Source organism: Ictidomys tridecemlineatus, chromosome X (genome assembly GCF_052094955.1).
Source record: "Ictidomys tridecemlineatus isolate mIctTri1 chromosome X, mIctTri1.hap1, whole genome shotgun sequence".
Classification (NCBI taxonomy): Eukaryota; Metazoa; Chordata; class Mammalia; order Rodentia; family Sciuridae; genus Ictidomys; species Ictidomys tridecemlineatus.
Window position 1 is genome coordinate 69,332,218 of NC_135493.1, and position 23,717 is coordinate 69,355,934.

Below are 23,717 nucleotides of genomic sequence, written 5' to 3' on the forward strand. Positions count from 1 at the left end.
CATTGAGGAACAGGCTGTGATAGATAGTGAGTTCCTCATCAGTGAAAAGTTGCAGTCAGGGGCTGCCTAAGCATCTGCTAGGGTGCGGCCCAGGGTCCCGCTCTGGCTCTGAGCGGGGGCGGGGCAGGATGGCCGGGACGTGTGAGGCTGGGGACTGAGAGGGAGGTGGGAGACGAATGGGCCTGGTCGGGGGTGAGAGTCCCATTTAGGCAGCCCAAGCCCAGCCTGGCCCCCCCACGTGGCCAGGCTGGCTGGGCTGGGCAGGGCCGGGCTGGGCGGGGCAAGGCCAGCGGCCCGCGGGGAGGCGGGGAGGCGGGCGCAAGGGCGGGGAGCGGCGCGGAAGCCGGGCCACATAAAGGAGCGGGCGGCGCAACGGGGGTGGCTCTTTCCTGGGTGGGGTTTGTGAAGTCGTGGCCCGTTAGCAGGAAGCCGAGCAGTCTCCCCGACGCTAGAGAGGGACCCAATCCGAGCCCCCGGACCCCGGAGTCTGAGCCGTGGGTACTACGTGCTCAGCGCTGCCCGACAGTTTCTAGCCAAACTTCCTCAACTCCGCCGCCTTTGCCGCCACCATGCCCAAGACGGTGAGTGCTGGGGGTTGGCGCTGTAGACGCCTGGGGTACTAGTTGACCCTCGTAGCCCTATGTTAATGGCCATGGGCTTGGCCGGCCACCGGCCTGCCTGGGACGCCACACTCTCCCTCCGCCATGGCCCGAGGTGGGGAGGAGACCTGGTCCTGATCTGGTGTGCCCTAGTGAGTGAGGGGATGTCCAGGCTAGAAGTGCGGTCAGGGCGGGGCCGGCCCCTTTTCTCAGGTTCCAGTTCCCTGCATCCGGGATGCGACAGTGGGGAAGGTTTCGTTGGCGGCTCGGGGTACCCTCTTCCCCCAAAGAGCCCTGGACTCGGGACAGAGGACTTAAGTTGTGAGGAGTACACTTCCTAGGGCCCAGGAATTGGCGCCTTTTTGGGGCAAGGCTGCCACTTTTCTAGAGGGGCTATGAGAATAGAGAGAAGCAGGGAGTAGAGAGGGAGCTGCTCAGGGCGGATCCTGCACACACCCCCCCGCCCCCACCTTTCATACAGCCACCCAGGGCGGCTCCTGCTGTTTCCCACTAGGAGGTGAGGAAAGAGATGTAGAGGGACTCATCATCCATATAACCCCCTTTTACCCAGGAGTGCTAACACTTGACTAGGCACCAGTCTCAGGAGAGGCCTACTCAGTCTACTGGGAGAGAGGACCAGTTTCTTCCTCCCTTTTACCTGCCAAATCCCTGGCCTTCCCATTACTTAATGCCTCTCTATCCCCTCCTGACTGCTCTTTGAGGTGTAGGAGGTTCTCTCCTATGGGGCCACACCTTTCTAGAATGGTGGTTGATTTTGGGATCTGGTCTCCACCCCACTGGCTATTATGAGAAGAGCAGAAGCCTCTTGGGAGTGGGGCCTAGGGGGGCCGGATGCCCAGGAGGGAGGGGCGGGGGAGGGGTGTGCCTGACTAATGAGCTCTGCTTGCTTTTGTGCAAGTCATGCCAAATGGCTGCTGGGGCCCTTCCCTTGTTCAGGAAGGCACAGTGACCACCTTGGCTTGAGTCAAGCAGCTTATTGGGCTGACCTACAAGGTATAGTGTTCCCATATATATATGCTGGGATTGCTTGAGCCTTGTAGATTGGAGATAGTGACTAGTAACCTTGAGAAAGGTTGTGAGCCCATGGGATGAGAGGAGAAGACTGGGGAACCCAGTTCTTTGGGTGCATGCTGAGGTTTAGTAGCCACATTGCTATATTCCAATCTCACTGTCAAGTTATTGTTGCCTTTCCAGAACACTGTCCTTCAGAAACACCAAATTTTCAACAAATATATATTTTCACCATCTCTTTTGAATTGCCTGTGGTTTTATGACATGGGACTTTTCCACACTTTCTAACCAAACCCCTCCCCCTACAAAGTAAGAGAGTGGTTTTGCAAAAGGATGAGAGAAAACCCACTGACTGCCAACACAGAGGACTACAAAAATCCTCCAAGAAGGCCCTTTTCTGTCTATCTCACTCTGTTGGTTCTTGCCTCTTCTTAAGGTATGGCTTTGTCCAGTTTGATTTAGACTCCATTCTGTGGCCTCTCTTCTTTAGTGGTATATCTCATGCTCAATTCTGAGACATCTAACTTTAAACACAACTTGATGGGTCTGGAAGTCAGCTCAAAGTTGCAATAACTAGCCCAACTCAGTCAAAATAGGAAGAAGGAGTGCTGATCCTTTCCCTAAATATGGAGACAGAGAAATGTTTGGAGTCATGCCTGGGGTGCTAAAAGTACCTGAGTACTGAAGTATTTTTATGCATATTGAGAGAGAGAGAGAGAGAGAGAGCCTCATTCTGTTAAACTCAAGAAATGGCAATTTTTTGGGGGAACAACTATGTCATGCCTGTTAAGACCATAGAAAAAGGGACTTTGGAGACTCTAGTGTAATCTTCTTTTTCAAAAAATATTAATAAGAATATTTAGGCCTATAAGAAAGTACCCTACCTAAGGGCTCATGGTACTGAGCCACAATTGGGGTTCAGGCCCACTAATGCTCACTCCGTTGACCCACTACCATGACCCATTCATTGGTTCTTGAAGTTTGAGTTCACTTTCTTGCAGAAAGCAAATTGTGCACTGTTCTCAGGACTTCTTTGTCACCAGATGAAAGGAAATATGTAATTTGGGCAAAGTGACCTATGCTGGAATTTGTGTGGTCTCTTGGTAAGATTTGGGCGTGTCACAAGGTGTCTCTTGTTGCTTTTCTTATTCCTCATCCCAAGGCTGAGCCATCCAGAGGCACACCCTAGTTCACTGTATACCAGCCAGTAACTTTAATGAAGAGGGGAAAATTCCCTTTTCTCACCACTCCTTCTCCATTGGTGTGCTTTAGGCTATTTCTGGAGTATGACAGATAGACAAAGGTAGTGGAAAAAATCAAACCCATTCATTCATATGAACCATGTCTCTGGTCTCTCCAGGGCCAGTTTCACTTTTAGAGCCAATTGTTTCTCCTAGTTAAGCCAGCCTCCCTTAAATGTGTTAAAACATGCACAGCCCCCTTCTTGCCATTCTTGGACTCTGCTTCTGGTTGCCAGTTTCCTGAGTCTGCCGTAGTAGCCAAAATGAAGGAGCTTATTAACTGTCAGCTGTGATTTCTGGTGATAAGAAAATTATGAGTAAAAAGGTTTTTCCATCTCCCTACCTCATTTAACATTTTTTCCCCAAATCAGAAAGATTTGGCAGTTATCTTGGATTCCATAGAAAGAAATTATTTTGAATTTTCAAAATGTTCTTGAGTTTTTTGGCTCTCCCCTTATGATTTATTAAATGTCAACATTTAAAAGGCTTTCTACAAGTATCAAGTCCAGTCCTTCCCATTGTACAGATGGGGAACTTGAAACTTATGATAGGGAAGGACTAATTTAGATGATACAGTATGTCAGTGGCAGTGCTAGGACTTGAGTCTAGTTCTTAGAGGGTCAATCTTGGTAAGATCTCTTTGATTTGCTGGGGTTTTAGCCGTAGAGCAACAGGTCAGGGGAATGGTGATGGAGTGGTCCTTTGATGGCATCATCCATGTGAGCAGACATAGAGCATAGCTCCTTGAAGTATTTGAGAGCTTCTCAGTCTATATTCAGCTAAACTTTAACAGGGGCTATGTAGACTGTTTATTCTCCTTCCATTCCTAACATTACTTGAGCCATTCAAGTGGCACTAAAGTGGTACTTTGTAAATAGGAGGCAGAATCTAAGTCTTTCAACCCTTGAACCAGACCTACCTATGGACTTCAGGGTGGAGCAAGTGATTAGGAATTGAGGTTATATGAGAGAGGCTTCTACCTCTCATTTTTTTCATGTTTTAGTTCACTGCACACTTCTTGAAAGCATGGATTATACTGACCCATCTTTGGGATTTTTTAAGGCTTGTCTTTGAAGAGCATTCTGGGTACAGAAGGGCTGGTTGGGCAAGAGGGCCTTTGTGGGATCCTCAAGGACACCAACTAATCTATGTTCCCATGTTAGGCTTGAGGAAGGAATGTTGCTCTGTCAGTGGTATTGACCATAAATCTGCTAACTTTCCATTTTTTACTAGATGTTGAGGGTGGTGTTCTTTCTTCTCTCTTACCTCCTCTTCTCATGCAACTGCTTTACAGAGGTCATCTTGTCTATCCCTCTGCCTCTAAACCTAATTCTCTTTGGATGAGATGAGATGACAGCTATGATTATTCTGAACTCGGTTCTAATAGTGTTGCTTGGCAACAGCTTCTCTTAGGTCTCTTTGTGTATTCCTGGGAGTCACATTCCTACTGGAATTTCTAGACTCAGTGTCCCTGGAGGGGAGAAGATTTGTACCAACACTATCAGGGTTGGGCCTTTCATGGACAGAATTGCTCTGATCTTCAAAGATAGACCTGTGTCAGTCTCTGATTTTTCTAAGATAGAACTGGATTTATCATGTGCCTCTTTCTTAACTCAATCTTTTCTTTCTGCTACCCTACATCATTCTTTTGCCCTGAAAGGAAACACACACACACACCAGAGTACAAAGGTAGTCTTCTTTGGGGAGTCTGTTGGTCAAGTGATGGGGCTGGTGTTTTCATGATTGACTAGCTTTGCTCTTCATCCCTCCTCCCATTTCATGCTTGGCAGAGCTGAAAACCTTTTTAATTCCAGGTTCCAATGTGTGGTATAGGAACTGCCACTTTGGAGGGTTAGCTCAGGATTATGTGAATTTGAAAGGTGTGTGCTGGGAAATGGAAAGTAAAACAATATTGAAATTTTTTATTCCTTTTTTATGTAAGAAGATCCTTATTCTTTTTTTAAAATATTATTTTTAATTGTAGTTGGACACAATACCTTTATATTTATTTTTATGTGGTGCTGAGGATTGAACCCATGGCCTTGCATGTGCTAGGCCAGCGCCCTACTGCTGAGCCACAACCCCAGGCCCAAGATCCTTATTCTTGTCCTCTGTAAAGTGATCCAAATGAAGGCCCTTTCTTAAGTTCTTTCTTCAGTCTCTCAGTGTTCCTAGTACTAGGTAAAAACTCAAGGGACCCATCTAGTAATGATGTTCTTGAGAGCCTTGGTGGTACTCTTTTTTTAATATTTATTTTTTAGTTTTAGGTGGATATAATGTCTTTATTTTATTTTTATGTGGTGCTGAGAATCGAACCCAGTGCCTCACACATGCTAGGTGAGCACTCTACCACTTTAGCCACATTCCCAGCCCTTGGTGGTACTACTTGGGGCTTCTGTTCCTATCTTCATTTCTTCAGACAATCTTTCCTGAAGATTTGAGTAACTTCTATGTACCAGGCAGTGCTAGGGGATACAACATTGAACAGTTTGCTAAAATGTATCTTGTTTCCCTAAACTTCTGGAGTGCTGTTACTTCCAGAGCAAGTTCAGAATGGAGATTTTCTAATTTGGGAGTTGATTTGTTTCATTAGTAGATCTGACAAGACCCGGGTGAGCACTCTTGCCTCTTTCTTCCCAGGTCCTTGGAGGGGAAAAACTGTGCTTTACTAAGGAAAGAAAGAAATGGAGAGAAAGTATAAGCTTTATAGGTTTCCCTGCCTTTCTTCAAACATTTCCCAGGGCCTGACTGAGGGTAGGGTAGACCCCCTACAGTTCTGCTGAAAGGCCATGAAGATACTAGGTCAAGTTTCAAATTTCTTTCTAACCAGGTGAGAGTGATAGTTAGATACCTTGGTAGACACTGAGAAGCTGGAAGACTTAAGCAAAGCTGGGGACTAGCTGTGTAGAGTGCAGCTTTTCAAATACACTTAAAATAACCCAGAGCTTCCCAGCCTTAAGCTTTCCTTTAAGTGATTGTTCTGGTTGGTTAGGGTTTCTCACCATCCAGAGGTATTTCACCACAGGACATTTAAGTTGGCCTTAAACCTTCCAGTTTAGCCTGTATGTTTTCAGTGAGGACGTCAAGGCACAGAAAAGGGAAGAGATTTGAATGAATTAGTAATAGGCTAGGACTAAATCCAACCTGCCCAGCTGCCAGTATAGGGGAGGAACTTTAAATACCTGCTTTCTAAAAGGTGCTCACTCCAGGGAGTTCTATTTTCTCCCTCTATGCTGGAGTTGACTTGACCATGATGGTCAGGGAAACAACAAGCCCTGAGTGTTTGGAGCTGACCTCAGGGGCTTCTTTATACAGAGATGATTCAGGCTCTGATTTTAGGTACTCTTTGTAGCATTTCCTAGGAAGGTATTTTGCTTTGGCTGTAAAGGATAGTGGAAGCAGATGTGTAGGCTGAAAAAAAGGGAAACCTGCTGTGTTTTCTTGCTAGAGACCAGATCATGCTGTCCTAAGAATCTTCAGGGAGTAGAGTTATATATTCTCTGGCTTGATGGCCAGAGGGCTTAGGTAGCTTGTTAGGGGTTCCATAAATTGGAAAGGAGAACTTGACTTTCTTAAATCCCAAGTTAGTGATCTCCCACTGAAGATCTTCCCACTGCTTTGGGAAGAAAAGTTTTTTCACCCAGGGGGCATAAACTTCCAGAGAATTGGCTCCATGGTGATTACATTAACAAGATGGCTGCAATGGAGTTCCCCTAAATACCTTCTGCTGTGGCAGGTTCCAGTGAGTGGGTGACTCAGTTCTTCTGGGACCTTAGAATGACTTTCTTCTCTTCCTGCCTGCCCCTAACCCAAATTCCCCTCTTTCTCTTTGCCCTTTTTAGTTTAGAGCTCTGACTTCTTTGAATTCTGACTCAGTGTTCTACACTTGACCTGTCCCTTGAGTTAAGAGAACATTATGGTACTTTCCTTTCCAGTTTGGTGACAATATTTGCTGCCATAGAAACCTTTTTGGATACAGACTGGAGACTCCTGGCCTCAGCTCTCCCCACTAACTTCTAGGTGCTTGTAGGCGAAGTCAGTGGTAGGTAGCTAGCCAAAAATGGACTTTCCAGGCTTTTATAGAATGGGAGCACACAATAGTATTGAAAAGAACAGACTGTAGAACCAGACTGCTTGGACTCAAATGCCCAAAGTGTGAATAACTAGCTGTGTAGCCTTGGGCAAGTTACTGAATATCTTTTTCCTTTCCTTCCTCTCATTTCTCTTTCCATTTTCCTAAAGTTTTGTTCTTTCTTTCTTTCTTTCTTTCTTTCTTTTTGAGATGAGATCTCACTGTGTTTATCCATGCTCATCTCAAACTCCTGGGCTCAAGTGATTAATCCTCTTCCCTGAGCCTCCAGAGTAACTGAACTGTAGGTATAGAACACTATGTCTGGCTAAATTACTGATTTCTGTGCTTCATTTTCCTCAAAAGTGAAGATAATAATGATTCTTGTATCATAGGGTTGTTGTGAGAATTAAATGAGGTAACTCATTATAAAGTGCTTATGACTGTGCCTAGCATCTAATAATGCTATACAAATATTAATTATATGTATTATTATTATTATTGGTATAACTGTTATATACTGATATAATGTTGATATGATTATTGGTAAAGTGAATAAATGATTTATTAATAATATATTTAATTTTTTTTAGTTGTAGGTGGATACAATACTTTTATTTATTTATCTGTGGTGCTGAGGATCGAACCCAGTGCCTTAGACATGCTAGGCAAGTGCTCTACCACTAAGCTACAACCACAGCCCCATGATCTATTATTTATTATGTCCAACCCTCTGCTAGATAGGATGAATAAGAAGGAAAGCAGGAAGCTGCATTCTCTTCTTTCTTATTTCTTTTTTATATGGGGGAATTTGGTTTAAGAGCCACTTGAAACCACTGAGCCACATGCCTTTTTATTTTTCATTTTGAGACAGAGTGTCACTAAATTGCTTAGGGCCTCACTAAGTTGCTGAGGCTGACCTTGAATTTGGCAATCCTCTTGCCTCAATCTCCTGGTTGCTGGGATTATAGGCATGAGCCACTGTGCCTGGCACAGGAAGCTGTATTCCTATCATTTATTGAGTGACTTCTATGAGCTTTCACCGTAGATGATATAAACAAATGAATAGAGGATATAGTTGCTGCATTCAAATATCTACTTAAGGGCCTAGTTTGCAGCTCAGTGGTAGAGTGCTTGCCTAGCATGTGTGAGGCACTCGGTTCGATTCTCAGCACCACATATAAAAATAAAAAACTCCATTGACAACTAAAAAACTATTAAAAATCTATTTAAATGGGGATTTAGGGTTAACCCAATTATAAACGGTTTGAGACAAATGTATGCCTAGGATTGTCTATAGATTTTGATAAGGGAGGGTTTACTAGGATATTAACAAGGCCTTAAAGGATGTATATACTTGGGGCAATGGATATTCTGGTTGAAAAAGTGATGTGACTTTTGTACATGGATATAAAACATGTGACCCTAAATTAGCACCCTCATGAAAGTGAATTTATTTGAAATAAAGGCAGGCTTAAGGTGCTGATTCTATCAAAGGGAGCTACAGAAATGTACATGGATACATATACTAAGTTGTTGGTATCTTTCAAGAATTATTTAGAGCCAATAGTCTGTTCTTAAATGGCAAACCTTCTGAAAAGATCTGTGGGCTCATTTGTAAAGAAGAATGAAAGTATGTCATTTGCAGGAAAATGGATGGAGAACATCAAGTTAAGCAAAATAAGCCAAACTCAGAAAGTCATGGTCATTTATTTTTTCACATGTGGAAGCTAGAGCAGAAAAAAATGGAAAAGAGAGGTTTGGGAGCATCTCATAAAAATCAAAGAGAGACCAATAGAATAGAGGAAAGGGACAAGGAGGAGGCAGGAGGGAAGGGAAAGAGGAAATACTAGGGAAATATATTGACCAAATGACATTGTTATATAATGTGCAAGTATGAATATATCACAAAAATCCCACTATTATGCATAATTATAATGCACCAATAAAATATGGCAAATCGTTTAAAGGTTTTTTTTTTTTTTTTAAAGAAGTCTGTGGGGAAGACTGTACCGTGGGTTTTCCAGAATTGTGTGAATTAATTTTTATAAATCTGTTGTCTTTTACCCAGTACAGTGGCACATGCCTATAATAAACAGCTTGGGAGACTGAGACTGGAGGGTTGCAAGTTCAAGGCCAGCCTCAGTAACTAAGCGAGGTCCTAAGCAACTTAATGAGACCCTGTCTCAAAATTTAAATAAATAAATAAATAAATAAACAAACAAACAAATAAACAAATAAATAAATAAAAAGGGCTGAGTGTGTGGCTCAGTAGTTAAGTGCCCCTGGTCTCAATCCCTGGCACCAAAAACAAAACAAAAAACAAAACAAAACAAAATAACAAATCTGTTATCTTTCTTGTCCAAGTAGGTATATAAAAGGGTCCTTCCTTCATGCTTCCATCAGAATCAAGGAATAGAGCTCATTGAGGACTCTGTTTAGGTCAGCAGACTAGAAATAGCTTTCACGTCTTCCAGTGGTTTTGCTATGAGATCAGGTATTTGGGAAAAGGGGTAGATAGGAGAAAGAATTCTCAGTGTATGGTTGTGATAGGTAAAGGACTGTGACACTTGCTGGCCAGGGACCAGTTGTGGCATTTGTGTCTTGAACCTGGAGACAAGGCCTTTTGGGTGAGTTTCAAAGCACAGATTTGGCTGTGGCTGATGACAGAGACTCCAGAGTTGTTGCTCCTTTCAGTGGACTTGTAGCATAAGGTAAGGGCTACTAGTATGGTAAATGGCTCTGTTTCTGCTTAGTACAACTGTTTTATCAGGGAGCTCCTGGGATTGGTGACTCCCCCACAATCTCTGTGTAATACTCTACCTCTGAACTACATTCCCAGTCTTTTAAAATTTATTTGAGATAGAATCTCACTAAGTTTCCCAGTCTGGCCTTAGGTTTGTGATCCTATTGCCTCAGCCTTCCAAGTAGCTGGAGTCATAGGGCATGCACCATTTCACCTAGTGGGATTGGTGACTTGGAAGGCTGGCATTTCTTCCCATACCTGGCAACACTTTTGCCTTGTGGGAATTTGCTAGATACTTTGTGTGTTCAGGGCATTGATCAAGACCAAATCAGAAGAGTTGAGATTGTGAGTATTTGGTCATAAAAAAACAAATATTAACTGGGTGTGGTAGCTCATTCCTATAATCCCAACAGGAAGACTGAGGCAGGAGGATTGCAAATTTGAGGCCAACCTCAGTAATTTTAGTAAGACACTGTCAAAAATAAAAAATAAAATAAAAAGGTTTGGCTTAGGGGTAGGGTGCCCTGGAGTTCAATCCCCAATACAGAAACAAAAATAAACAAATAAACAACAACAAGAAAAAACACCATATAATCCAAGGAGGGAGAAGAAGGCTTATCTAGGCAGGTTTGGTCAGCATTTTTTTTATCCCTCTTTAGTTTTGGCTTCCCCTAAATACCTGGGAAAAATGAAGTCAGTCTTTCTTTCTTTCTTTCTTTCTCTCTCTCTCTCTCTCTCTCTCTCTCTCTCTCTCTCTCTCTCTCTTTTTCTTTCTTGTACTGGAGATTGAACTTAGGGGCAGTTAACCACTGAGTCACATCCTCAGCCCATTTTTACTTTCTATTTTGAGACAGGTTCTCACTAAGTTGCTTAGGGCCTTGCTAAATTGCTAAGGCTGGCTTTGAACTTGGTATCTTCCTGTCTCAGCCTCCCAAGCTGCTGGGATTATAGGTACGCACCACCACACCCAGCAAGTCTTATTTTTCTTGACTTAATTATGTTTAGATAGTTTTGGATCTTACTTTTTTGGTCTAATCTGCCCCACACCTGGCCCAGTCCTTTTTTAGAACTCTCAGCCTGGGTTTTTGATGAAGTATACAAAGAGGCTCTTTCTTACTTGTAATCTTTAACTGAGATTGACTACTCTGTGGTATGGAGTTGGAGGGCGGGTGTCAAGGTAAACAGCCAATATGGTATCATTAGTTTGCTATCTTTAAGGATTTAAAGTGAGCTGAACTCTTTAAACATCATTGTAGATACTTGTGAGAGACTGACTAGCCCATAGAAGTTTCCTTAATGAAAACAAAAGTCACGTGACCACTTTGCCTTTTAATTTTTCATTTCCCCTACATGAACATATTAACAATATTAGTTGTATGTAGATGTAGTAGAGAAAAGCCCCTTTTCTCTGGTTCCTTATTCTCCTTGGTTTCTGGACCATGGTGGATCTAGCATATGCTTGGTGAGAACAGAACACTAGCCATTTTTGAATATCGCATCTCTGCTTTGGGTACTTGGAGAGCTGTTTGAGGAGGGCCTGAGGTGGGTCTAGGAAAAATCTAGCCTAGTTGTCTTTTTTTTCGCTGCCATAGCTTGGGCATTTTCCTAAGATTGGGAGTTTGCCTCCTGGCCTTAGTCCAGTTGCCAGAGGAAACCGATGACTAAAGGCTTCCTCCCTGCGACGTCAGCTTCTGGAACCTTTCCTGATGATTCTCTACCAGTCAAGTCTGCCTTATTTGGCTATTTTTCTCCCCCCTCAAATGGCCCCCTCACCTCAACTAGTCCCCTATTCTCCTTCAGTACAGGGAACGCCTTCTTCAAATTTATGCAAGGCTACCTGCAATCTTTTCTCCTTGGTTAGAGCCCTAACAGGGGTAGGAATGGGGAATGAGAGAAAGATGAGAGAGCTCTGGAATGACTGTGATTTCCCCACCCTACTTTCTTATCTTTTCTTGTTCTCTTGACCCTGCATGGTCACCCCTCTCTAGCTTCTTACCTAGAATTCTGACAATCTAGGAGTGGTCTTGTTTGGCCTGAAAAGGCTTAGAGTGTGGGGGTTGGGTGGGGCTGGGACTCTCAACATCTGAAACTATTCCTTTGGAGTAGGTAAAGTAAGTAAGTAAGTTGGTAAGTCCAGTTTTTGGCATGTAACTGTTGTATGCCTAGCATTCTTGCTTGGATTTTCCGAGAGGGCTTAGTCCAAGGTCCCTATCCCAGCCCTGAGCTTAGGTTAGACGAGTTGAGCCTTTGACATTTCAAGCTTGGAGCACTTGTCTGATATCTTTCTTTAAAGTATACATTTTAGTAGAAATGGTATAGTGGAAAGAATAGTGGACTGAATCAGCATATCTAAGTTTTGGTCTCTGCCTTTGTGACTTCGGACACATTGTTTTTTATGAACCTTAGTTTCCGTCTCTGTGAAATGGAGATACTATCTTTTTCTGACATTCTGATAATTTTTAAGAAATTCTGAACCCTTTAAGAGAGGGTTCTTGGAAACAGTGTAACAGCAAACAGTAATGATTGTAGAAGTTGCCATTATTCCCCTTTAGAATGGCATCAAGGGTGTTATTTTCACCCCAGCTATCAATATATAAGTGTCCTTATTTATTTCAGTGAGCTCTGCTCTGAGCTACCACTGAGCTTGCTGTGGGGAGCCTGGCTTGGAGAAGCAACTGTTGACTGAGTGCCTTGGGTGGGGCCTTGGAGTCCAGCCTGCAGACTACAGTTGCTGGCTATTTTTGGTCATTGGTGACTCCAGGAAGAATACAAGACCCTTGGATTGGTCATTCTTCCATCAGGGAAGGGGAAAACCAAGAAACAAACCAAAACTGAGCGTAAATGAGATTTGACTTCCTCTACCCCCCACCCCTACAACATCCTTCTCCTTGAGGCTATGAAATTGCTTTTGGCTGAGTCTTAAATTGCTAAGCTCCCCTTCCCCTTCCTCTGTCTGAGTCACTGGTGTCTATGTTGCCCTTGGATGAGGAAAACTAGGTAATGTGGGTTTGGGTGGAGGAATTTCTAGCCAGGGAGTTTTTGCCACATGCCTAGTGCTTAGTGTTGGGTTTTCAACTAGTCCTGCATTTTATGAATATGGATTAGAAATATAAATAAAAGGAAAGGGGATTCTGAATTTTCTGCTAGGATGATATGGCATAAGCAAGTTCCTGGGGGATGCTGTACCTTTGTCTGGATCTGTTTTTACCCTATCTTCCCCTCCTACATCACTTCTTCCTCTTCTTTTTCACTGTTATTTTGTCCAGTGCTTGCTTGTGAATCAGGGACCCCAGGTTGTCTCTCAGCCACCTAGGAGGTGACCATGAACATGAGCCTCACTTGCTCTGAGCCTCTGGATTGAGGGCAAGATAGAAGTATTGGCACCTATATTCCATTCTTTAGGAACAAATTCCAAATGCAGTTTTCATAGAGAAGACTTAGTTGGGTAGAGCTGGACAATGCTGTTGGGAGCAAATTTGTTTCCCAGCATCGAGCTGGAATGGCCTCTGGGTCATGAAGGTGCTTGCTTCTGTGAGCAACTGCCTTATTGGCAACTTCTTCTTCTTCTTAGGGGCCTCATATGTATTGTTAAGGATGTCAGTTGCAGATGGTAGATCAGAGTGGTCTTGATGAGTTAGGGTAGGCAAGCAGGAGGATGATGGAGAAGGAATATGAAATCAAATGGAAGAAGAGTGTTTTTTAAATTTTCATATCTCCCTTTTTGACAAAACCCAGCATGGCATATGGCAATGTTTTGCGAATACAGGGAGAAAATCATTCATAAACCCACCACTTTAACATAGCAATTATTATTTGTATTTCTTGTCACATCGTGTTTTTGTACCTTAGTTTTCCATGATGAAATCATAGTGTGTATAAAAAGTCCTACTTCTTTCCTCCTATTAAACATGTCACTAAAAGCTTAGATAAATGCTAGTTATTCATTTTTATTCTTAATTTTTTTTTAGTTGTAGATGGACACAATACCTTTATTGCCTCAAAAGTGTTAGTCAAGCACTCTACCACTAAGCTACAACCCCAGCCCAAATGTTAGGTTTTAAAAAATCAATATTTTAATGGCTTTATAAAACTTCATCCAATGATTATGCCAAATTCAGTTAACTATTCCCTTTGGGGGTCATTTAGGTTACTCTCAGTTTTAGCAAGTTATGCAAACGTAAGAAAATTTGAACCTTTTAGTCTGGCATGTAGGGAGGGCCCTTTGATACCTGGCCCCATTCTCCCTCCATTTCTAGGCTCATCTCCCACTTATTCCCACACTCACACTATGTTTCAGCTTTGTGGGATCAGGGTTTCCCAAGTAAGCTATAATTTTCTCTCTCTTTTTTTTAAACTGTGGTAAAGCCATCATGCCTTTTTATTTCTTTTTGCTTTATTCTATGCTTCTTTTTTTTTCAGCTTGAAATGTTAGGTGCTTCCTCTTCACTTTCCCTACCTATGCTTCAGACTTTCCTCTTTTTTTCCCCCTTGGCACTTTCAATCAAACACAGGGCCTCGCACAAGCTACACACCCATTTTACCACTACATCCTCAAACCCTGGAAGCCTTACTTAATACCCCTAAGTAGATTAATTGCATCAACTTCTGTGTGCCCAGTGTACTTAGTTAAGAACTTCTGTTATGATGTTTATCATGGTTTTGCAACCATCTGAACTCCCAGACTTTCTCCTATGGCAAACTTGTGGATTTGAAGGCTTCTAACTCCTCCTGCCTCAAGAGGAGGCCATCTCCAGATGCAGATGGTTATGGAAAGTTAAACCTTTGAAGACTGTTTAATCAGTGATAGACATGGAGAAGAGCAGCAGCAGCAATGTATGCAAGGAATCCCACAGCACTGGTTGAGCACCTGGTAGAATATGCTAGGCACCAGTCATAGAAGAAACAGCACAAAGAAGGGGAGAGTGAATTTGTACTTATAAGGAAGAGAGGCCTGAGTATAAGTACAGAGAAAGCCTGGCTGGTCTCAACTCACCAGTGCAAACTTCTTTTATTTTCTCTCTCATTTTTCTTTTGTGTTTGGTTTGATAGGATCTTGCTATGTTGTCTAGGATGGCCTTAAATTCCTGGACCAAGTGATCCTCCTGCCTCAGCCTCCCAAGTAACTAGGAGTATAGGCATGCATCGCCACACCCAAATTTGTAAACTACTTAAAATATTCCAGATCTTAGTTTCCCATTTGTCGAATGGAAAGGGTAATAGTACCCTACTTCTTTAGGTTATATATAGTGAGGATTCATTCAGAATGTTCATGCTTCTGAATATGCTCTGTGAGGTATAAGACCCAGAGGAATGAGTGGTAGGCCCAGGATATTCCAGAAATTTTGTTCTAGTTGGCCTCTTAAAATTTTGTCATATGTGCATCCCATCAAATCTTCTTTGAGCCATGAATGCCAGATGCTAGTTTCTCTGATCCCCCCACATAGGGGCTCAACAGCCTCATTCTCTTTATTAGGAGGTAAGGAGGTACCATTTCCCTGCCCATCTGAGCAGCATAGCTCCAACTATCTCCAGCACAACCCTGCTCAAGAATGGCGAGAAGTGACTGGGGAGAAAGAAAGAGGTGGGGAGGTACCACCTTCTTCTTAGCCTTTTTTTTTCTTTTACATTATTGAGGATCAGAATGAGGACCTCACAGATGCTAGGCAACTGCACTACCACTGAGCTACATCCCCCACACTTTTTGATTTTGAGATAGCATGTAGCTAAGTTGCTAGGGCTGGCATGGAACTTGTAATCCTCCTGCCTCAGCTTCCTGAATAGCTGGGATTATAGGTGTGCACCACTGCCCAGTTTACTTAGCTCTTTAGCATCAAACAAATGCTAGTAGAATAGAGGGTTTCCTAATATCCTTTTAGATGGATGTAGAAGTGTTATAGAAGCTGCAGTGAAACTGGTACCTTTCAGTTCTCCTGGGCCCAAGCCTGCCATGCAATGTTAGGACAGATCTTCATGTCTTTCATTGCCTATACACTCTTCAGAGGCTTTCCAATTCCACCTTTGTGGGACAACTGGCTCTCGGGGAACCCTGCAAGCTAAATTTAAGATCTTTGAGTGGAGATTTTTGATCTAGTATTCTTTTTGTTTTCATCACATACTTGTTGCTGTCTTAGATATTTGCAAACTCCTAGTCTACTCCAGGATTTTATGTTTTATAAAGAAGCAAATTACCTGAGCCTGTTTAAGATCTGTTGGTTAACCTTAAAATATAACAAGATAAAATGACTCATTTGAAGTCATGTAATAAGTCCTGAGCAGAAGTTGGACTTGAAGCTGAAGCTCTCAGGAGAGTTGTCTGTCCATTACCTTAGCCTGGTCCACTAGAATAAGAACAAAGATAATTTCTGTTCCATTACCCAGTGTATCCCCATTACTTAACATAGTGGCATAGAGGAGGTTCTCAACAAATATTTGTTGAATAGATATATACAATATGTGTTGAATAGACTCTTGTCAAGTGGGAATTGTCTTAGATTCCTTTAGCTAGGTTTTCCAGTTAGCCAAACATTCCCAGTTGTGTACTTGAAACTACCTAATGTGAACCTATCTGGATCCTTGCAGAATGGGGCTTAGTAGTGGTAAGGAATGACAAGGCGTTGTCCCTCTTATGCACCTTGGAGAGCCTGTTTATCTGTGAGTTGCCAGCTTGTTCACAGCCAATTTCCACTCCCTTTTTCCATGTCTTCACATAATACAGTATTGTTCATGCCAAGGGGAATATTTGAATCAAAGCTTTTAGTGGATTCGAACAGGCAGCCATGAAAGCACTTCTATCTGCCTTTGTGAAACAGCCCAGAGTTTGACCGTAGAGTACATATTTGAGGCATTACCCAGTTTTTAATGTTTTTATGTGCACTCTCCTTTTGCATGGCCAGCAGGGCTGCCTTGTATCATCTAATCCTAAGTGATTTGTGCTCCAAAGTTTAGGAATTGGGTTGGCCTCTGTGCTCAGGGATGAGCAGAGCCAGTCATGGATCAGGAAGGATAGCAGGGAAGTCCTGGAGATCATCATGTTGGGGAACCCAGCAGCTGTTCACTCCAGCTGTTGGCACCACCATCACCACTACCACCGAGCCTGCCTGAAGGCCCAGAGCTACATATACTTACAGATTCAAACATGTTCTGCTCAAGGTAGGCTTATTTGAGGGGCAATAGGAGGATTTTTTTTCTCTTCCTCCAGAAGGAAGAGCATGACCAGCATTTAGGAAGTATAGATTTAGGCTTACTAGGTAAGGTTGGATGCCCTAAAGTAGAGATTCTGAAGGTTACCTTATTTTTAAAGCACTTTTTTTTCCTGTCTATCTTTGCAGTGCTGAGCTAGACACTGTACAAGGAATGTTAACAGACAGTTGTTTGTTCGGCAGACTTAAATAAAAACAGACTTTATTGTATAATTTTGGATTAGTTTTTTTCATTATGAAACTAATATATATTTTTGTAATAAATGAAACAGTACTGAAAAATAAAAAGTCCTTGTCTTCTATCTCTGACTCTACTTTCCAGAGTAAACCACCATTAACCACTGATGTAAATGTATTTTTCAATGCATTCATACATATGTACCTTTAAACACACAAGTAACACTGCCATTTTTTGGGGTCAAACCAGATTTTAAATTCTCTTTGGGCTCCTTAATAAGCAAATTAACAAATGAGAAGAACACATAACATCTGTACAAATAAAGGGTCCATATTCATTGAATGGAAAATAATGGCATTGTAAAAGCTTGCTTTCTTAGGAGTGAAGGCTTTCTGAACAAGATGGGATTTGTGGACCCTGCTGTTGGGATAAAGCATGCTCCCCTTTCAATGTTCAGTAGACCATAGTTCTAGATATTACTGTAATTTCACATGTGTCTAATTGTTGTTGGAGTTATTGGTGGATAGGTAAGACACTTTCCTGTGAATAAAGTGGTGGTCCCATCTCTGGTTCTGTGGTTTTGCCAGTTTGGGGGGTCCTTTGATTGCAGGTAATTCCTAACTGAGAACCCTGCTCATCAGACATCTGGCTCATGGAACTGTCTGAGGTAAAGGAAAGAAACTGCGAATGTATGTGTGTGTGTGTGTGTGTGTGTGTTGGTGGTGGGTACACATTTTTCCAAAGAAGAGAAGTGGGAAGGTCTGTCATTAATCAGTGAAGTTGAATTAGAATCTTCCCTCCCTCCTTCTGCATGCACAGCAGCAATCTTGTCCAGGTGGTAGAAAAGTGGAATTTTGCAGAATGCTCATCTGTAGCTGAGCCACCCAGTTGAAGAGTTTAGGGAGATAGAGATTTGTGAAATTTATATACCTGTGCTATATTTTTTAAATTTTTAAAATTTTATTTATTCTAATTAGTTATATGTGACAGCAGAATGCAATTCAATTCATATTACACAAATAGAGCATAATTTTCTATATTTTTAATGTAGTATAAGTGACCACTGGTCCTGGGTCTTAGAAACCTTGTTAGCTTGAGGATATTGATCATGTTGAAGGAGCCAAGCTGGGAGAGGAGAAGCAGAATTACCAGAAATGCTGGCTCGCTTCTGCCCACTCATGGCAGGCCCCACCCTTTTCTTGCCTTCTTAGTTCCCAGTTCCCAGACTTCCATGGTGGGTGGAGCAGAGCTGCTTCTTGCCCCGCCTTTAATCCTGGAGCCTCTGCCACCAGAGGTTGACCCTGGCTGGGCTGGGCCTACAGGCCACTGCAGGCATTATTGCCTTCCCCTTCAGACAAACAGGAAGCTGCCTGCAGACTGAGTGATTGGAGCTTTTTGAATCCTTGTGGGGCAGGGAGAGCAAAGCTCTGAGATCAGCCTCTAAAAAGGGAAATGGAATGATATTTAAATATTATTTTGGCTGTTTAAGAAAACTTGGATCCCATGTATCTTCAGGCACTTACTGTAGGCCACACTTGTGTGAAGTTTTGTGTTTCTATAATACTGGCTGCACAACCTTGAGGAAGTTCCTTAACCTCCCTGAGCCTCCTGTTCTCCCGTTGATGAAGTGAGAATGATAGTGCTAGCCTTGGAGTTGGTAAGAAATTTGGATAAGGTAAAATTGGAAAGTCCTCAAATGTTACCTCTGTAGAAAATCATGCGTACAGGATTCAAATGCCTAGAGTAGTTTAAATCATGTTTTAATAGCTTCTGTTGACAAAGGCAATAGAGTGTTTCAGTAGATGAAAGACTTTCAGCTCACCATTAAGAATGGTTATGATCCTTAAAAGGGCAAGCCTCAGTTATCAGGAAAAGTTCACTTCTGTGGAATAGCACATTTATAGACCATTGGGGACCAATGAAGCATTGCCATATAATTGGCTCTCAACTATCCATAACAAACCTTATTCCAGCTACCTGTGGACTACCTGCCCTAAGTCATGTGAGCTCAGGGAATACAAACTCCCTTGACTCTTATGATAGTCCAAATAAGATATAATTATTGGGTAGACATACCCCCAAAATTCCCAAATTAAAGTGGTTAGATTGCTATTGCTTGTGGGTATTACTTTTAGTTGACATGTAACTGATTTTAATCACAAGGAAAATGTTGAATAAATTGCCCTCTGAAGTAATGGATATAATAGACTTCTACTTCACAAGTCATTTGTGACCTCACTGATCCACCCTTCAGGCTGTGAACTCAGGTCAGGGTGACAAATTTGTGAAACAGGGATTGGGAGGGGTACAGCTGTTCTTAGACTGGAGGCAGATATGACCATGTGTGACAGTGCTCTCTGTGGACTATATTCCAGGTAGCGTTTGAATAGTCCTCCCTTCCCGACACTCCCTTGGGATTCAACCTTTGGCAGGAATAAGTCAGTGCCAAAGAATATCTTGAAAGGGTCTTCCTGAACAAGATCCTCTGAAACCTCCAGCTCTTGAGCAGCCCAAAAAAGAATTAGGAATTAGGATTAGGAAGCTGGGAGGGAGTTATAAGTTTAGGGGGTAGCTGCCTATATTTCAAGTAGTTCCCTAATTAAATAGACAACTCAGATATGAATTGAAGGAATTCTCTTACATGTTGACTGGTATTGCTCTGTAATTATTTTTCAGTGTTTTTAAACTTTTTTTTTTTACCTTGTCTGGACCAGAAACAAAATTCCCCAATATAAGTGGTGCTGATTCTCTACATTTGTAATATTCTTCATAGTTGTAAAGCCCTTTTTAAAAATTTTGTTTTGAGGCAGGATCTTATTGCTAAGTTGCCCAGACTGGTCTCAAAATTGCTATATTCCTGTCTTAATCTCTCATGTAGCTGGGATTGTAGGAGTGTGTCACCATGCCTGGCTATAAAGTTCCCCTCCATTTACCACTATTATTATATCACTTGAATTCATTAAGTCTCTCCTGTTGTCAGATTAGGAATTATCCCCATTTTCTCATATGGGGAAACCAAGACTCAAATTTTTGAGTCAAGTGACTCTGAAAATATTACTCAGATAATGAGTAACATGCACAGGACTGAAACAGAAGGTAGAAGACTTTGATTTTAGACTATGTACAGGGTGGGGTATGGGAAGGGGAGGGAGATGTTCTTTCATAAAACCTGGACTTAAGCTCTGGTGATGCTTAGGCCAGATTTCTGAGGCTAGCAATGAAGGTTCATCTTTAAATGTTTGGCCCTTTCCCCATTCCAGTAGTTGCTAACCTCCTTTAGCCTCCCTTCTAAAAGATCATGAGTCAAGAAAAATGATTAGAAAGAATTCAGGCTGTTGGCTGTGTAGGGATGGCCACCTGTTATGTTGTTTGTGTTCTGCCAGCTTGAGGTTGGCCTAACTCTTGTTTTGCAGCTGGCTTCCTGTGTCACCCTCTTGCTAGTGTCAGACCACTGCCTTCAAGGATAGTTGCATTTTCCACCTGGTTGAGCCAATAACTTGCTTGGCTTTGCCATGCTCGTAGACACATAAGAATTACTTGTTAGCAAGCAAAAATTATTTGGGGGCTACTTAACCTAACTAATATAGGCTCCTGTTTATACCTTGGCAGGAATATGAACATTGATCTAATTTCTTGTTGAGATGATGAGGTATTGGGAGAATTGTGCAAAGGGGACTTTTTGGATTTGAAAGATTGTAGTTTAGGTTCTGCTTCTAGCTTCCCTGTGTGTGTGTGTGTGTGTGTTTGTGTGTGTTTGTGTGTGTGTGTATTGATTCAACCTAGAGCCTCTTGAATGCTAAACATGTACTGTACCACAGAGCTACACCTCCAACCTATACCAAGGCAATCTTGTCCCTTTCTGGTCTACCATCTCTTCTATAAAGTGTTGTACAACTTTGACTGATCTCTGAGGGCTGAGGGCTATTTTTTTTTGGTGGTACTGGGGATTGAACCCAGGTGTGCTCTACTACTGTGCTACATCCACAACCCTTTCTATTTTTTTTCTTTTTGAGACAGGTTCTTGCTAAGTTGTCCAGGCTGGTGTCAAACTTGCTATCATCCTACCTCAGCCTGCTAAGTCACAGGGATTACAGGCAAGCACCATGTCTGGTTCTGAGGGCCATTCTTATTCTAAAGTTCTGACTTATTGAAAAATAATAGGGACCTGTCTGCCCTCCCATGGGGAGAGGGATGGTTGGCAAACATCTTTGAAATGGTCTCATTCTTTGGGAAAACTGAGCTAAATAGGCAACTGTATGAATTATAGGAGGCTAGAAGTGTTTATCTGTATCTGACTTTTGAAGTGGAAAAGGTCTTGGGAATGTTCAGGAGCATGACTGGGTGAAGGGGTAGGCAGGTGAGGGTAGCAGGAGTCAGTCTAGGCCTGATGTGGATGAGGAGGAAAGAGGTTCTCTGGAGAGAGAATTCTTAGGGAACCCACCAGAAATGGGTTATAGACTGACATCCTAGAGTAGATCCCTTTACAAGTTCTTGGTCACAAGCAGTTGATAAGCCCTCAGGAATGTGACACCATCACATGGGAATGTGTCACTAGAGCAAGCGAAGGTTGTGGAGGCAGAAAAAGCAGCTCCCCCTTGTCACCATACACTCTGAATAGGATGGGAGGTCCTTAATTTTGGGCCATAGTGTCGTATGGAAAAATACAATTCTTAATGGCAGAGAGAACTGTCCTTTAGAAGAAGGAAAAGTCTTAATACTTGTTTGATGTCAAATCATGTACAGTTAGGTTTGCTAGTGATGATACATTGTATTTTATTTGTGAACTTGATACAAGTGTTAAAAGAAGGGAGAAACTTGAATTCTTGATTGTAGTGACCCTAGAATGAATCTGGAAATTAATTTTTACATCTGCCCTTGTTGTAGTAGAAGGCTAACTTTTGCATGGACCTAGCTAGGCTCCCTGTCTTCTGATCCATTTTGGCCAGAGTATGCCTGGGGAAGTCCAGCTTGCCTGTGCAGCTGGTCTAGGCCAGTGTATGTAAGCACCCATAGGCCTGGTTGGTGTGGGTTAGGTCTGTGGACATCAATATTTTCTAACAACTCCTCTAAGGGATTCTTTTTTGTATTTTTGTTGCTGTACTAGGGATTGAACCCAAGGGCACTTTATAACTGATTTACATTCCCAGTCCTTTTTATCTTTTATTTTGAGTCAGAGTCTCGCTGCATTGCTTAGGGCCTTGCTAAGTTGCTGAGGCTGGCTTTGAACATACAATTCTTCTGCCTCAGCCTCCTGAGTTGCTAGGGTTACAGGTGTGTGCCACCATGCCCAACTCCTGTAAGAGATTCTAACTTTGGGCAGATGTTTATAATTATATCTCTAATGGGAGCTTTTCTGTCTTACCTGCAAGAAAATCAAACCTGAGAAAGGATCTTATCAGAATCCGGTGCCCATACAACATGGATGCAGCTGAGCTGAGCCGAGACTTTGTTTAGGGTTTTTCCTACTCTGGTAGCTGGAGGTAAAGTTGGCCCGACAGCTTAATTGGGCATCCTCTAAGGTTGGTCAGAAGGCCTGGAGGAAATGGCAGTAATTGCCCCCAACCTACAACAGCTGGAGCAAGGAGTGGGGCAAGGTAGCAAACCAGACTTTTAGGAAATTAGTAGCTCTCTTTATAGGACGAATTTCACTGTCTGGGCATGTGAAGACCAGTGATGGTGGGGGAAGGATAGGATAGAATGGGAGATGAGTAATGCCGTGGGCACCAAGGCATTCACTTAGTGGGAACATTACAGGCAGTTGGTGAGTAAGAGCCTGAGGACCTGGTGACTTCACTCTTCAGCTCTCTATATTAGTGCTAAGCTGGGGCTCTGTCCTGTGTCCAAGGCAGAATTCTTGGGAACTGAGGATTGCTTGTTCTCTGCTTCCTGTTTCAGCTGGATGGCCTTTATACCTGAGCAGCCATAGAGTAGCTTCTTCTAGGCTCCAGCCCCTGCTGCTCCTATACTTTCAGATTGTATCAAACTTTCGTATATGCTTTGGCACTATGTCACAAAGTGATCTTTGACCTGATTAGAGAATAAGCTCCTTCTTTGGTAGGGCAGGGGGCTTTGTTCCCCACCCCCAGGGGCATGAGAAGGTGTTTAACCCATTATGTCACATTGTCTTATAAAACTTAAATTGAGCAATTCATAGGTGTCCTATAAAATTTCATAGGTTTTATAGGTGTCCAATATATAGGATGATAGAACATAATGGGTTGATGTGGAGAATCAAGCATCACCAAGAAGACATTGAGTTTGTTTTCTGTCTCCAACCTCCAAAAGATAAAGGTGATTGGGAATTTTAGTGTAGATGTAGTACATACTTTATTCTGGGAGGTTCAAGAATTATGTCTTTTTTTCTACTAGCTGGGGAACCACTTGAATTCAGGGTTTGTTTTAATCTCTGTGTTCCCAATTTCTAGTAAAATGTCCTCACATTTATCAGGAGCTCAATAGCTGCTGAACTGATTAAAGGCATTTCTACTCTTATGCCCTTCCTTGGGTCAGATTAGATTCCCTAGATGACCTTTATCTCATGACTGAAAAATGTGGAACCTAATAGGGAAGAAAGGATTGCATCCGAGGATTGCCTGCTTGTGGTATCCCTTATATCCAGAAGCCCACAGTTATTGGCAGTACTTGACTTTTCA

The 23,717-nt window shown here is 42.5% G+C and overlaps 1 protein-coding gene across 1 annotated transcript in view; it reads left to right on the forward strand.

Moving 5' to 3' along the window:
• Window positions 1-340: 340 nt before the first annotated feature.
• Msn (moesin) overlaps window positions 341-23,717 on the forward strand; it is a 70,905-nt gene continuing 47,528 nt past the window's right edge. Inside the window, exon 1 of the mRNA XM_005335204.5 lies at window positions 341-581. Within this exon, the coding sequence (XP_005335261.1) occupies window positions 570-581 (12 nt within the window). The 5' untranslated portion in view covers window positions 341-569. The remainder of the gene's footprint in view (window positions 582-23,717) is intronic.